Source organism: Molothrus ater, chromosome 26, assembly GCF_012460135.2.
Source record: "Molothrus ater isolate BHLD 08-10-18 breed brown headed cowbird chromosome 26, BPBGC_Mater_1.1, whole genome shotgun sequence".
In the NCBI taxonomy this organism is placed as follows: Eukaryota; Metazoa; Chordata; class Aves; order Passeriformes; family Icteridae; genus Molothrus; species Molothrus ater.
Genome location: NC_050503.2, coordinates 5,675,659 through 5,691,450, shown reverse-complemented (window position 1 = coordinate 5,691,450; position 15,792 = coordinate 5,675,659). Strand labels below are relative to the sequence as shown.

Here is a 15,792-nt window from a genome sequence, read left to right as displayed (position 1 = left end):
CAGGGGAGCAGAGATGGAGGAAAATTCTGGATTTCCCCAAGGGAAAATGCTGCAGTTCCACAGCCTGGATGAGCTGAACACTGAGGATTTGAGGCCTGCTGGAAAACTGGGGCTGGGCTGGGGAATTTGGGACAAGGGACATCCCTGAGGGCACCAAGCTGCTGGGTTGGCACCTCTGAGGTTAATTGAAATTAAATGGAGCAAATCTCAGCTGCTCTTGGGGTTCTTGTTTCCTTTTTTGGTCCTTTCCACACTGAGAAGCCCCCAGGGATGTCCTGCTCTGTGTGGGACAGGGACGGGCCCAGCTGGGGCCAAGGACAGGGGAGGAGCTGGGGACGGTGCCCAGAAATTCAGGAGCTACCCCAGGAATCTGGGAGGTATCACAGAAACTTGGGATTGATCTCAGAAATTTGGGATTGATCTCTGAAATTTGGGATTGATCTCCAAAATTTGGGATTGATCTCAGAAATTTGGGATTGATCTCCAAAATTTGGGATTGATCTCAGAAATTTGGGAGTCACCCCAGATGTTTCCCAGCCTCTGGAATTGAGCAAGGCCTGAGGGAGGCCCTGGCTCTGCTTTACCACAACTTCCCTATTTTATTTTAAGCGTGGTTCCTCCTGCTGCCTCATCTCTTGATTTCTTTTATTTCAATGCTTTATTTGGCTTTTTGGTCAGAAAGTTTCAAAACCTTTCTTTGTGTCTGTTTTGGACACAGCAGATCCAACCAGCATTTGCTGATTCCATTGCAAACTGACAGGAAAACCACACAAAACTGACACAAAAGTGCACAAAATCCCACAAAACTGACACAAAAGTGCACAAAATTGACCCAAAATCAGAAGAACATTTTCCTCAGCACTTTGGGGCCGTCCCTGGGCAGTGCCAGCCCTGTGCTCCCCCAGGCCATGCCCAGTGTCCCCTCTCATCCTTGCCAGAACCTTCTGGAAATCCTTCTGGAGCAGCCAGGGCCGTGCTCAGCACTGGGAACAGCAAAAGCTTTGTCCAGGCTGTGATGGATGGGTGGGGGAGGCCCTTCCCTCCCTCCTCCCATTCATCCCCAGCCCTTCCCTCACTTCCCTGGGCTGTTCCACAGGATTTTGCTTCCAATCCCAGCCATTTCCAGAGGATTTTATTTAATTTTTGGTTGTTTCAGAGCAGGGGCACCAACACCTCCCCGCTGCAGCCCTGATTAATTCCTCATTAACCGTATCACCCTGATTAATTCCTTATTTTGTGCTTCCAAGGGGGAAAATCTTCTGCTGCAAAGGTGACAAAGCTGCATTTGCGTGCCTGGCAGCAGCATTTGGTGCATTTTGTGCATTTTTGTGCATTACTTTTGTGTCTGGCAGCAGCTCCATCCCAGCACCCTCCTGGCTGAGGCCTCACAAATGAGGATTTCAATTATTCACAAGGCAGCCAGAGCGTTAATAATGGGAGAAATTAATCACAGAGGAGGGTGGGATGAGCAAGGAAAAGCTCTTGGAGATTCCCCCTGAGCACAGAAGGCAAAGCTGAACACAAAAGGGGGGATCCAAGGAAAACCTGGAGCTGCTTCCAGAGGTGCAAGGGGCTCCAAAGGAGCTGGAGAGGATTTGGGATGAGGGACAGAGGGGCAGGAGCCAGGGAATGGATCTGGGATTTGGGAATTCCAGGGCACAGGGAATGGATTTGGGATGGGAATTCCAGGATACAGGGAATGGATTTGGGATGGGAATTCCAGGGCACAGGGAATGGATCTGGGATTTGGGAATTCCAGGGCACAGGGAATGGATCTGGGATTTGGGAATCCCAGGGCACAGGGAATGGATCTGGGATTTGGGAATCCCAGGGCACAGGGAATGGATTTAAGCTGGAAAGGGGAATCTGGATGGGATTTGGGCAGGAATTCCTGGCTGGGATGGGCTGGAATTCCCAGAGGAGCTGAGGCTGCCCCTGGATCTCTGGAATGTCCAAGGCTGGGACCGGATGAGCCCTGAGCTCCTCCCAATCCCAATCCCAAACCCAATCCCAATCCCAATCCCAATCCCAAGGGTTCTGGGGTTCTTCCCTCCTCCCCAGCACTGATATTTTTTCCCCACATTCAAGAGTTCAATCCCAATTTTCCCAAAGCAGCAGCAATTCCAGGGCACTCCAGGCCAGGCCCAGCCATGTCACTGCTCCTCCTTCTCCTTCTCCTCGTCCTCGTCCTTGTCCTTGTCCATCTTCCTCCTCCTCCTCTCCATCCTCCTGTGCAGTTTCCTGCGGAGCTGCAGCTGCCGCCTCCTGTGCAGCCTCTGCTGCAGCTGCTCCCGGCACTCCCTGTTCCTGCTCCTGATCCGCGACAGCTCCGCCCTCCTGCGCGCCTCCTGCTCCGGGTCCTGGGGACACAGCGGGAATGGGGACACGGGGACACAGCCGGGGGACAGCGGGGACAGCGACACCGGGCATGGGGACACCGGGGATTGGGACAGGACACTGAGGACACACCCAGGACACACCCAGGACATATCCAGGACACCGGGGATGGGGACAGTGGGGACACCACACTGGGGACACCATGGACTGGGACAAGACACTGGGGACACTGGGGACAAGCCCAGGATGTTGGGGACAGGCCCAGGACACTGGGGACAGGACACTGAGGACACACCCAGGACACACCCAGGACACCAGGGATTGGGACAGGACACTGAGGACAGACCCAGGACACACCCAGGACACCGGGGATTGGGACAGGACACTGGGGACAGGGACACTGGGCCAGGCCCAGGATGTTGGGGACAGGCTCAGGACATTGGGGACAGGACATTGGGGACATGCCCAGGACACACCCAGGCCATTGGGGACAAGCCCAGGATGTTGGGGACAGGCCCAGGACATTGGGGACATGCCCAGGACACGCCCAGGACACACCCAGGACACGCCCAGGACATTGGGGACACGCCCAGGACACACCCAGGACAATCCCTTGCCCTTTCCAAGGTGCCCACTGGGACTGAGGAGGCCCCAAAGTTCAGCCCCTTCTCCATTTCCTCCAGAGCATTTTTAACATCCTAATATTGAATCTATTTAACCTCATAACACCTAATATATTTAATATTTCATAATTTTAACAGCATAGTGTTTAATCTTTTTAAACCCTATAACATTTAATATTGTAATAGAACAGTATTTAATATTTCTTTTAAGATGATTTTAAATAAACCTTCCCCACCCAGAAGGGAAAGGAAGGGAAAAGGAAGGAGGGGCTGTGCTTTCCTTTCCCTTTCCCACATTTCCCAGCTCATCCAGCAGCAGCTCTCACCTTCCCCTCCAGGATCATCTGTTTCCTCTTATTGATTTCCTTCTTCTCATCAAAGTCCATCCCCTCCAGCTCCTGGCAAAGGGAAGAGCAGCAGAGCCACAAACCTCAGCCCTGAGCAGCAAAATCCCTGAAAAGCTGTGAAAAAAAACCCCAAAACCACGGGGAGAGGCCCCAGGCCAGGCTCCCCCAGGGCCACTCACGATCTCACACTCCCTCCTGGTGACGTTCACTTGGGTCAGGATGTCCAGCACCAGCTGCTCCTGCACTGAGAACTCCGGCAGCTGCAGCTCTGGGACACACACAGGGTGACAAACCCAGAGGTGACAAACCCCCAAACCCCAGAGGTGACAAACCCAGAGGTGACAAACCCAGAGGTGACAATCCCCCAAACCCCAGAGGTGACAAACCCAGAGGTGACAAACCCAGAGGTGACAAACCCCCAAACCCCAGAGGTGACAAACCCCAGAGGTGACAAACCCAGAGGTGACAAACCCCCAAACCCCAGAGGTGACAAACCCAGAGGTGACAAACCCCAGAGGTGACAAACCCCACAGAGAACTCCGGCAGCTGCAGCTCTGGGACACACACAGGGTGACAAACCCAGAGGTGACAAACCCCCAAACCCCAGAGGTGACAATCCCCAGAGGGTGACAAACCCCAGAGGGTGACAATCCCCAGAGGGTGACAATCCCCAGAGGTGACAATCCCCAGAGGGTGACAAACCCCAGAGGGTGACAAACCCCAGAGGTGACAAATCCCAAAGGTGACAAATCCCAAAGGTGACAAATCCCAAAGGTGACAATCCCCACAGAGAACTCTGCAGCTGCAGCTCTGGGCAGGGACACACGGAGGGTGACAAACCCCAAACCCTCTGGGGACACCCAGCAGGGCCCTGGGGGTACCAGTGGGGTTTTTGTGTGGGATTGGGGCTCCCCGAGCTCTGCAGCTCCTGCAGCACTGGGGATCCAGGAGCTGGGCTGTTTCCCAAAAACCACAAATACAGGGAATGGGGATCCTGAAACAGGGAACGGGGAATGGGGATCCTGAGGTGTGGAATGGGGAATGGGGATCCTGAGGTGTGGAATGGGGAATGGGGACCCTGAAGAGTGGAACAGGGAACGTGAAGATGGGAACAGGGAATCTGAACCGTTTTTGAAGCAGCTGCTGCTTTCATCAAGAGCAGCTCCACAGAAATTCTGCTCCACCAAAAGCAGCAGGGACGGGAGCAGGGGCCCTGAGCCAGGCAGGGCCCCCAGATCAGGGACGGAGCTGGAACTCACTGATCTCCTCCTCGATGGCGTGCACCAGGTGGATGTCATACTGTGTCACCAGGGTGATGGCCATGCCCTTCCTCCCTGGAAGGGTTGAAAGCAGGGATGGATGGGCCAGGCCTGGCAGGCACAGAGGGATGGACCCCAGGCAGCCCAGGCTGGGAGGGCTCCTTGAGCCCTGAAACCCCATTCACGATCCCGTTAAAACCAGCAGGGAGGTGTGATCCCCCCGAGAGACCCAGGGCAGGATCCCAGCGGTGCCTTGAAGGAGGGGAAAAATGAGGAATTGGGGAATTAAAGACAGAAATGGGAGAATGGGAGGTGTCCCAGGAGCTGCCCAGGCCAGGCTGGAGCACCCTGGACAGTCCCAGCTCTGTCCTGCTCCATTCCTTGTGCATCCTGGGCATTCTCCTGATTGTTCCCTCCCTGGGGCCATGTCCCCTCCCTGAGTTCTGTGTCCCCCCATGGTGGCTGTGTCCCCTCCCTGGGGCTGTGTCCCCATGGTGTCCCCCCATGGTGGCCGTGTCCCCACGGTGTCCCCTGACCTGCCCGCGCCGTCCGTCCCACGCGGTGGATGTAGATCTTGGGCAGCCCTGGGGTGTTGTGGTTGATCACCACCTGCACTGCTGGGATGTCCAAACCCCTGCAGGTCAGGGGGAAACACAGCCAGGGGTGGGGAAAGAGCTTAAAGAGCGCAGCAGTGTCAGAGGGAGCAGGGGCCTGGGCTGGGAGGGACCTTAGCACACTCTGAGTGCCGGCCTGGCCTTGGGCAGGAGCTCTGTGCCAGGGATCTGTTCAATCAACCCCTGCCTTCCCCAAAAACCCCGGATTCCCATGGAAAAAGCCTTTACTGGCTGATTGGAGGAGAAATTCCTTCCTCATAACAATTCCCCAACTTCTCCCTCACAGAGTTCAACAATTCCCCAACTCCTTCCCTCAGAGCTCAGCAATCCCCAACTCAACAATTCCCTAATTCTCCCTCAGGGCTCATCAATTCCCAGTCCCCTTGGAGCTGCTCCAGGAGCCCTCAGCACCCCCAGGCTCCAAAGCCCAGCTCAGTCAGGCTGGGAAGAGCCTGTCCCACCCAGAGCTGGGGCATTTGAGGGTCTGGCCTGGCTAAACTCAGCCTAAGCTGGTTCTGGTGGACAAACCCAGGTGGGAGAGCTCTGGTTTTACCTGGCAGCCACATCTGTGGCAATGAGGATCTTGAAGATGCTGGACTTGAACTTGGCCAGAGCTGCAAATCTCTGTTTCTGGGAGGGGAAAATTCCAGGTGAGGGCTGGGAGGAAATTCCAGGTGGGAGCAGCCCCTGGCAGGGCCGGCAGCCCTCACCTGCTTCATCATGGAGTGCAGAGCCACAGAGGGGAAGCTGAACTTCCTCAGCATCATGTTCAGCACCTGGCAGTCCCTGCAGGGGAGGGAAAACCGGGAGAATGCTCAGGATGCACCAGGACAGAGCTGGGCCAGGCAGGGACTGCCCACCATGGCCTGGGACAATCCAGTTCCAGGGACACTTCACACTTGTGGGTGCAATTCCCAAAACCCTCATTGTTCTCATCCTTTAAGACACCTCCCACTATCCCAGAGTGCTCCAGAACAGCCTGGGACAATTCCTGAGGTGGGAAATCTGTGCCAGGGCTGAGTGCCAGGGAGGAGGAAAGGAAGGAGGAAAGGGGAAGGAAAAGGGAGGAGGAAATGAGGAGGAAAAGGGAGGAGGAAAATAGGGAAGAAAAGCAGCAGGAAAAGGAGCAGGGCTCTCACTTGCAGGTCTTGGTGAAGATGATGATGGCCCAGTCCTCGTGCTGGTCCTGGAAGCTCTGCACCAGGTGCACCAGGTAGGCGTCCTTGAGCGCCTCAGGCACCAGCAGGTACCTCTGCTCCAGCCCCTCCACCGTCCTCACCCTGCAGGGACAGGGAACCCCAGGATCCCTGAGGCTGCAAAGGCCCTGCAGGATCCCCCAGCCTGTCCCACACCGGCCCAGCCCTGCCCTGCTCCCTGTCCATGAGGAAATTCCTGCTGAGGTCCCACCCGGGGCTGCTCCCTCCTGTCCTGGTGTCCCCTGGGGCCCTCCTGGCTGTCCCCTCCTGCTGGGGACCTGTGGGGATCGGGAATGTCCTGATCCTGCTGATCTGGTCCTGCTTTGCTCCAGGCTGGGCCCTTCCCAGCCCCCTCGGGAACTCTCCAGCTCCTCCCCAGGAATTTTCCTTTTCCTCAGGAATTCCCAACTCCCACCAGAGTTCTCCAATCCCTTTTCCAGCCCCCTCAGGAATTCTCCAGCCCCTTCCCAGCTCCCTCAGGAATTCTCCAGCCCTTCCCAGGAATTTCCCAGCCCCTCCATGTCCTTCTCCCGACACCCCCAAAGCCCCGGCAGGGCCCCAGCAGTGCCAGCACAGGAAAGGGCGGGAGAAGGAGCCAAGCCCAGGGAGAATGGGGGATCCCGGGCACTCACGGGGCCGTGGCCTCCCAGCAGAAGGGGCTGTTGGCAGCCAGGGCCCGCAGCTGGCACAGGGTGCTGGTCAGGGTGGCACTGAACAGCAGCGTCTGGCGGCGGGCGGGCACAGCCCCCAGGATCAGCTCCAGGTCCGCGCTGAAATCGGCGCTGCCCTGCTCCAGCAGGCGGTCAGCCTCGTCCAGAACCTGGGCACGGGGCCCACAGAGGCTGGGAAACCCTGGGAGCCACCAGGGAACCCCTGGGAGCTCAGGATCCACCAGGGAAACCCAGGAGCCACCAGGGAAACCCAGGAGCCACCAGGGAAACCCTGGGAGCCACCAGGGAAACCCAGGAGCCACCAGGGAACCCCCAGGGTATGCAGGGAACCCACCAGGGAACCTGAAGGGAGTCCCAGGAACCCCCAGGGATGGAGGAAACCCAGGAGTATTCCTGGAAATGCTCCCAAGGACACAGGAAACCCCCCAGGATTCCCAGGAACCCCCCCAGGGATGGGGGGAACCCCCAGGATCCCCGGGCCGGGTCTGGGGCTCACCAGGAACTGGACCTTGCTGAGGCTGAAGGTGCTGGAGCTGCGCAGGTGATCAGCGAGACGGCCGGGGGTGGCCACCACCACGTGGGGCCTGCGGGCCAGGGCCAGGGCCTGCGACACCATGTCTGGGACAGACAGACACACAGACAGACAGACAGACAGGGGTCAGGGCCTGCGACACCATGGCTGGGACAGATGGACACACAGACAGACAGACAGACAGACAGACAGACAGGGGTCAGGGCCTGCGACACCATGTCTGGGACAGACAGACACACAGACAAGACAGACAGACAGGGGTCAGGGCCTGCGACACCATGGCTGGGACAGACAGACACACAGACAAGACAGACAGACAGGGGTCAGGGCCTGCGACACCATGGCTGGGACAGACAGACAGACTGGGAATGGGCTGGGAATGATGGGGAGAGACTGAGAACACTGGGAGAACTGGGAATGGGCTGAGCACACTGGGAGCACTGGGAATGGGGCAGGACCCCCCAGACCCCCCCAAGCCCCCCCAGGCTCACTCACCGAGCCCCCCAGACCCCCCAAGCCCCCCCAAGCCCCCCCGGCTCACTCACTGAGCCCCCCAGTGCCCCCCGGCTCACTCACCGAGCCCCCCCGTGGCCCCCCAGGCTCCCTCACCGAGCCCCCCAGTGCCCCCCGGCTCACTCACCGAGCCCCCCAAGCCCCCCAGGCTCACTCACCGAGCCCCCCAGACCCCCCCCAAGCTCACTCACCGAGCCCCCCCACCACCACGCAGTCCTTGAGGCCCAGGGGTTTGCCCAGCACCCGGAACTGCTCTGCGATCTGGTACGCCAGCTCCCTGCGGGGGGGGAACCGCGGGGGTCAGCCGGCACGGGGGGGCCCCGGAGCTCCCCCGGAGCTCCCCGGGGCTCCCCACGGCTCTCCCCGGCTCCACTGAGCTCCTCCCGCTTTCCCCCGGATCTCTCCCCGGTTCCCCCGCAGGGCTCTCCCCGGTTTCCCCGCAGGGCTCTCCCCGAGTTTCCCCGCCGCTCTCCCGTTGCCCCGCGGGGCCGGTACCGGGTGGGGGTGAGCACGAGGCAGAAGATGCCGTAGGGGTCCTGGGCCAGCACGTGCAGCACCGGCAGCACGAACGCCGCCGTCTTCCCGCTGCCCGTCTGGGCACAGCCCAGGCAGTCCCGGCCTGCGGGGAACGGGGGCGTCAGCGGAACGGGAACGGGGAGCGGGAAATGGGAACGGGAATGGGGAATGAGAAACGGGACCGGGAATAGGGAAAGGGAAACGGGACCGGGAACAGGGAAAGGGAAACGGGACCGGGAACAGGGAACGAGAATGGGAAACGGGGACGGGAACAGGATCGGGGAACGGGAAATGGGAATGGGGAACGAAACCGGGAACGGGACCGAGAACTGGGAGGGGAATGGCCGGACGGGGACCGGGGAAAGGGGCACGGGGGGAGAACGGCCCGAAGGAGGGATGGGGACCATGAGGGGCCGGTCCCGGGGAAGGAGCGGGGCTCGCCCATGGCCGCCCCGGGGCCGGGCGCTCACGCTCACCCTGCAGCACGGGCGGGATGCAGGCGGCCTGCACGGGCGTGGGCCGGAGCAGCCCCACCTGCCGGGCCTGCTCCACCAGCCACGGCGCCAGCCCGAGCGCACGGAACTCCGCCATGGCCGCGCTCCGCCGCCTCCGCGCGTCCTGATGGCGTCACCGCCGCGCGCGCCGCTCATTGGCCGGCTCGAGCTGACCCCGCCCACACGCTGCGCCGCGCGTCCTGATGGCGTCACCACCGTGTTCGTCGCTCATTGGACAGCTTGCTCTAACCCCGCCCCGATTGCGTCACAGCCTCGCGCGCTGCTCATTGGCCTTCTCGCCCTGACCCCGCCCACACGTCGCTTTTTGCTGGCGTATCCTTTTACTCGCGTTGCTATTGGCGGTTCCCATGGAGACGGCGGCTCCCGGCAGCCCGCGCGGCGCGGGCGCTTCCGGGTTCGTGTCTGCGGCGATGGCGGCAGGGGCGGGCGCGGCCCCGGCCGGGGAGGCGGACGAGCTCTTCGACCTCCGCAACAACTTCTACATCGGAGCCTTCCAGGCCGCCATCAACGAGGCCCAGCGCGCCAAGGTCCGGGCCCGCCGCGGCTCCCGGGGCTGGGCGGGCCCGGGAGGGTTCGGGAGGGGCTGGGCTGCGGTGGGTTTGTGTGGGGCGGGTTTGTGTGGGGTGGGTTTGTGTGGGGCGGGTGTGTGGGGTGGGTTTGTGTGGGGTGGGTTTGTGTGGGGTGGGTTTGTGTGGGGTGGGTTTGTGTGGGGTGGGTTTGTGTGGGGTGGGTTTGTGTGGGGTGGGTTTGTGTGGGGCTGGTTCTGTGGGGCTGTTTTGGGGTCCCTGAGGATTCCCTGTTTCCCCCTCCCCAGCCCAGCAGCCCCCAGCAGGAGACCGAGCGGGACGTGTTCCTGTTCCGATCCTACATCGCCCAGGTGAGCCTGGGGAGGGGTAAAGCCCTGGGATTCCCAAATCCCAAATCCATTCCCTGGGCCCTGGGATTCCATCCCAAATCCCTTCCCTGGGTCCTGTCCCTGCAGATCCTTGAGAGTTCTGCTCAAACCTCAACCTCCCTTCTCTCCCTTTCTTCCTGCCCTTCCTTCTTTTCCTTCCTTCTCTTCCTGCCCTTCCTGCTTTTTTTTTTTTTACTTTTCCTGCCCTTCCTTCTTTTTCTTCTTTTTCTGCTCTCCCTTTCTTTCCCTTTTTTCCTTTTCTTTCCTTTTCCCCCTCTCTTTCCCCTCCCTTTCCCCTCTCTTTCCTTCCTTTCCTCTCTTTCCTTCCTTTGCTTTCTTTCCTTTTTTCCTTTCTCTCATTTTTTCCTTTTTTTCCCTTCTTTCCTCCCTCCCTGCCGTGTCTGTGTTTTTCAGAGGAAGTTTGGGGTGGTTCTGGACGAGCTGCAGGGCAGCTCCAGCCCCGAGCTGCAGTCTGTCAGGATGTTCGCTCAGTTCCTGGCCAGCGACAGCCAGAGCCAGAGGTGAGGGGGGCCCAGCCCTTCCTGGGCTCTGGGGCTCTGTGGGGTGGCAGCAAAGCTGGAAAAGGCACAATTCCTACAGTCCCGGGAGTTTTTGGGGTGGGGGCTTGGCTTTAATATCCAGGGATCCCTTCCAGGGTGCTCCAGCCTGGCCTGGGACAGTCCAGGGATGGAGCAGCCACAGCTTCTCCTCTTTTCTCCTCTTTTCTCCCCTCTTTTCTCCCATTTTCTCCCCCCTTTCCCCCAATTTTCCCCCATTTTCTTCCCCATTTTATCCCATCCCCCCCAACCACCATTTTCTCCCCTTTTTCTCCCCCATTTTTCCCCATTTTCTCCCTCATTTTATCCCATTTCCCCCCACCGTTTTCTCCCCCATCTCCCCCCCATTTTCTCCCCTGTTTTTCCCCATTTTCTTCCCCATTTTCCCCCATTTTTTCTCCCCATTTCCCCCCAAACCCACCCCATTTCCCCTTGTCCCCCCCCACAGGGACTCCATCGTGGCAGAGCTGGACAAGAAGATGGCCAAGAGCGTGGATGTGGCCAACAGCACCTTCCTGCTGATGGCAGCGTCCATCTACTGCCACCAGCAGGACCCCGACGCTGCCCTGAGGGCCCTGCACCAGGGGGACAGCCTGGAATGGTCAGGGAATCCCAAAAACGGGGTCACATCCTCCCCAAAACCCAGGGGGACAGCCTGGAACGGTCAGGGAATCCCAAAAACGGGGTCACAAGCTCAGAGTTTGGGTCAGGAGGGCCCCTCAGGACCCTCCCAGGTGGGGTTTGGGGTCAGGAGGGCCCCTCAGGACCCTCCCAGGTGGGGTTTGGGGTCAGGAGGGCCCCTCAGGACCCTCCCAGGTGGGGTTTGGGGTCAGGAGGGCCCCTCAGGACCCTCCCAGGTGGGGTTTGGGGTCAGGAGGGGCCCTCAGGACCCTCCCAGGTGGGGTTTGGGGTGTGAGTCCAGCGGGGTCAGTCCCTGTGCTCCTGTCCCTGCAGCTTGGCCATGATGATCCAGATCCTGCTGAAGCTCGACAGGCTCGACCTGGCCAGGTGGGATTGGGCCTTTCCTTTTCCCTTTTCCCTTTTCCCTTTTCCCTTTTCCCTTTTCCCTTTTCCCTTTTCCCTTTTTCCTTTTCCATTTTCCTCTTCCCTTTCTCCTTTTTCCCTTCTCCTTCTTCTCCGTTCCCGTTTCCAGGGATCAAACCAGGCCTCTCCTGGTGAAATGAACCCCAGAAAACTCAAGGGGAAAACCCCCAGTTTGTTTGGTTTTGTGCTGAAATCCCCTTTCCTCTGTGATTCCCCCTTTTCCTGCAGGAAGGAGCTGAAGAAGATGCAGGAGCAGGATGAGGATGCCACCCTGACCCAGCTGGCCACAGCCTGGGTCAACCTGGCCCTGGTGGGTGCTCCCTCCTCCCAGGAGGAGCCAGATGGCCCCGAAACATCCCCAAAAAACCCCAAAAAAAACCCCAAAACAAACCCCAAACAGCCCAGGGAGCTGCTCTGCTGCCCCACCCAGGCTCCAGGACACAAAATGTCCTTAAAGAGGTTTGGGAATGAGGCAAAACCACCGAGTTTGGGGGTGCAGGAGGGATGGGAATCAACTCCTCCAGCTCCTGAAATCCGGGGTCACAGAGCCTGGGCTCCATGGAATCAGCTCCGAATCAGGAGTGACCCCCAGGATGGAGATCAGGAATTCACATCACCCCAAAGACGGAAATCAGGGTTCCCCAGCCCAGGGGTGATCCCAATGATGGAAATCAAAATTTCCCATCCCAGGGATGACCCCCGGCTGTAAATCAGGAATTCCCATGACCCTGTGGATGTCAGTGAGGGTTCCCCAGCCCAGAGGTGACCCCAGAGGTGTCACTGAGGGTTCCCCAGCCCAGAGGTGACCCCAGAGGTGTCACTGAGGGTTCCCCATTCCAGGGGTGACCCTGTGGATGTCACTGAGGGTTCCCCATTCCAGAGGTGACCCCAGGGGTGTCACTGAGGGTTCCTCATGCCAGAGGTGACCCCAGGGGTGTCACTGAGGGTTCCCCATGGCAGAGGTGACCCCAGGGGTGTCACTGAGGGTTCCCCAGCCCAGGGGTGACCCCAGGGGTGTCACTGAGGGTTCCCCATTCCAGGGGTGACCCCAGAGGTGTCACTGAGGGTTCCCCAGCCCAGGGGTGACCCCAGAGGTGTCACTGAGGGTTCCCCATTCCAGGGGTGACCCCAGAGGTGTCACTGAGTGTTCCCCATTCCAGGGGTGACCCCAGAGGTGTCACTGAGGATTCCCCAGCCCAGGGGTGACCCTGTGTGTGTGTGTGTGTCCCTGGCAGGGCGGGGAGAAGCTGCAGGACGCCTTCTACACCTTCCAGGAGCTGGCAGACAGGGCCAGCCCCTCGCTGCTGCTGCTCAACGGGCAGGCGGCCGCCGCCATGGCCCAGGGCCGCTGGGACGAGGCCGAGGGGCTGCTCCAGGAGGCTCTGGACAAGGTACAGGGAGATCCCCCAGGGATGGGGGAGAGACCCAGGGAAATCCCTCAGGGACGGGGGAGAGACCCAGGGAAATCCCACAGGAACAGGGACAGCCCCAGGGAAATCCCCCAGGGACGGGGGAGAGACCCAGGGAAATCCCACAGGAACAGGGACAGCCCCAGGGAAATCCCACAGGGACGGGGGACAGGGTTAGGGTTAGGAACACGGGGACAGGGAGAGCCCAAAGTGCACCCCAAATTCCCGCACGGACAAGGGACAGCCCCGGATTCCCAGGAGTTTTCCTGCTCAAATCCACAGCAATGGCAATTTATGGAATTTATGGATCCCCCCTCGCTGTGCCTGGCCTTGCACAGTGGTTTGGTTTGGTTTATTTTAGTTTAGTCTAGTATTTTATTTTTTATTTTATTTTTTATTTTATTTTTTATTTTATTTTTTGTATTTTATTTTGTTAAATTTTATTGGCTATTCTATTTATTTTTATTTTATTTTAGTATTTTATTTTGTATTTTATTTATAGTATTGTATTTAATTTATTGAATGTTCTGTTTTGTTTTATTTTATTTTATTTCATTTTATTTTATTTCCATTCCACCTGCACAATCCCAGGTGGCTCCCGGCCAAGGGGCAGCCAGGGATTTCTCTGGGAATCCCATCCCAGAGTTCCCAAATCCCTGTCTGGGCCCCCCAGCCCCTTTTCCTGTGGTTATCCCATTTTCCAGGACAGTGGGCACCCTGAGACCCTGCTGAACCTGGTGGTGCTGTCCCAGCACCTGGGCAAGGCCCCCGAGGTGAGACCCTGGGGGAAATGGGGTCCTGTGGGGGGAAATGGGCTCATTTTGGGGATAAAAGGGTCATTTGGGGCTCATTTTGGGGCTCAATGGGACCATTTTGGGCATGGGCAGCTCAGAGCCCCTGGGAACTGTTTGGGATTTGGGGCATTTGGGGATTTGGCTTTTCCCGTGGAATTTGATGATCCTTGAGGTCCCTTCCAGCCCAAACCACTCCAGAATTCCAGAATTCCTCCTTATTGAGTAAAAACCTGGGCAGAAAAAACATTTGGAGTTGGAAGTTCAGCTCTTCCCGATTTTTTATTTTTTTTAACTTGGATCCACCACAGAAAGTTGATTTTGAGGTGTTTTGTTTTTTATTTCCAGTGTGTGCATGGGTCCTACTGGTTTGAACTGGGACAGTGAGAAAATCAGGATTTTCTCAGGTGTAAAATCCCCACATTTGGGTGGGATTTGCTCCACTCTGCCACCCCAAAATTGAATTTTCTCGTCCCTCCAGGTCACCAATCGTTACCTGTCCCAGCTGAAGGATGCTCACAAGAACCATCCCTTCATCCAGGAGTACCAGGCCAAGGTAGGCAATGGCAGAAAACAGAAATAGTAATAGAAACAAATCAAAGAAATTGAATTTTCCCCGTTCTGATGGATCCAGGGGAAATGAATCCCAAGGGGGCAGCTCCATCTCCTTCAGTTTTTTCATTTTGGGAGTCCCAAGGTTGGAGCAAAAGCTCTGAGATGCAGATTTTTAATCCAGGTGGAAATTTGTGCTCAAAACAGGAAAAAACTGGGAGAGGGAATCTGGGGAGAGGGGGAGGGAAAAGCAGCAAATGACAAAAAAAAAAGGAATAAATGGGATTTGCTGTTAATTTAGAGCGAATGGGAATGAAATAAATTGGAATTAATTTAGTTTTAGGGAGCTGGTTGTGGTGGGCTCAGCCAGAGGAGAGGTAATAAATGTAAATTGGAGGGGGATGGACTGGTAATAATTAATTAATGATTAATTAAGGATTAATTTAATCCATTTATTTTTGGCTGTGGTTGCAGGAGAACGACTTTGACCGCCTGGCCCTGCAGTATGCACCCAGTGCCTGAGCCTGGGACCCAAAAAATCCCCCTGGGACCCAGAAATCCCCTCTGCACCCCAGCACCTGTGGGACCCCCCAAATTTGGGGTTAAATTTTGGGGTTCAGGCCCCAGCTGAGCCCTGAGCTCAGCTCCAGGGAGATCCCAGAGCAGCTGAGCCATGCCCAAGAAATGGAATTCCTGAAGTTCTGCGTCACCTCCAACCCTTCTGACAATTCCTTGGGGATGAAAACCCCCAAAAATAATAAAGAAATGGAAAGAATAAAAAGAGAAATAAATAAAAATAAAAGTAATCCTTCTGTAATAGGCTGAGGCTGAGTCTGGTGTCCCTCCTGCCGCGTCCTTGCCACCAACCCCTGCTGCCGGGTCCAGCCTGGAGTTTTAGGAATTATTGTGGCAGAAATCCCCATGGAATTTCCCCAATCCCAGCCAGGTCCAACCTGGGTTTTTTAGGAATTATTTGAACAGAAATCCCCATGGAATTTCCCCAATCCCAGCCAGGTCCAAACAAGAATTTTTAGGGGTTATTGTGGCAAAACCCCCCCGGAATTTCCCCCAGTCCCTGCTGGGCCCACCCTGGATTTTTGGGAATTCTGGCCCCTTCCCCATGGAACCCCTGCCAGATCCTGCATTTTTGGGAATTCTGGCCCCTTCCCCATGGAACCCCTGCCAGATCCTGCATTTTTGGGAATTCTGGCCCCTTCCCCATGGAACCCCTGCCAGATCCTGCATTTTTGGGCATTATTGTAGCCGGGATCCCCATGGGAATTTCCCCCAATCCCTGCTGGGCCCACCCTGGGTTTTTGGGATTTCTGCCCCCTCCCCATGGGAGTTTCCCCCGGGTTTTGGGAGTTTTGGTGGCTCTGAAAGGTCCCTTTGTGCCCGGGCTGCAGTGTCCCCTCAGTGTC

At 57.5% G+C, this 15,792-nt stretch overlaps 2 protein-coding genes across 2 annotated transcripts; one reads left to right on the top strand and one right to left on the bottom strand.

The window, feature by feature from the left end:
- Positions 1 to 639: 639 nt before the first annotated feature.
- Positions 640 to 9,205, bottom strand: DDX49 (DEAD-box helicase 49). The gene is made up of 13 exons (XM_036399599.2): positions 9,085 to 9,205; positions 8,588 to 8,711; positions 8,284 to 8,369; positions 7,544 to 7,665; positions 7,009 to 7,196; positions 6,320 to 6,460; positions 5,891 to 5,966; positions 5,734 to 5,810; positions 5,103 to 5,200; positions 4,567 to 4,641; positions 3,487 to 3,575; positions 3,287 to 3,358; positions 640 to 2,360 (listed from the first exon to the last, which is right to left on the bottom strand). Exons 1-13 carry the CDS (start codon positions 9,197 to 9,199, stop codon positions 2,154 to 2,156), a joined length of 1,470 nt encoding a protein of 489 aa, XP_036255492.1. The 5' UTR covers positions 9,200 to 9,205; the 3' UTR covers positions 640 to 2,153.
- A 303-nt stretch (positions 9,206 to 9,508) lies between these two features.
- Positions 9,509 to 15,188, top strand: COPE (COPI coat complex subunit epsilon). Its single transcript, XM_036399672.1, has 10 exons — positions 9,509 to 9,650; positions 9,938 to 10,000; positions 10,433 to 10,539; positions 11,024 to 11,176; positions 11,530 to 11,583; positions 11,848 to 11,929; positions 12,855 to 13,010; positions 13,733 to 13,801; positions 14,301 to 14,375; positions 14,846 to 15,188. The coding sequence occupies exons 1-10, from the start codon at positions 9,534 to 9,536 to the stop codon at positions 14,891 to 14,893; spliced, it is 924 nt and encodes a 307-aa protein (XP_036255565.1). The 5' UTR covers positions 9,509 to 9,533; the 3' UTR covers positions 14,894 to 15,188.
- Positions 15,189 to 15,792: the final 604 nt, after the last annotated feature.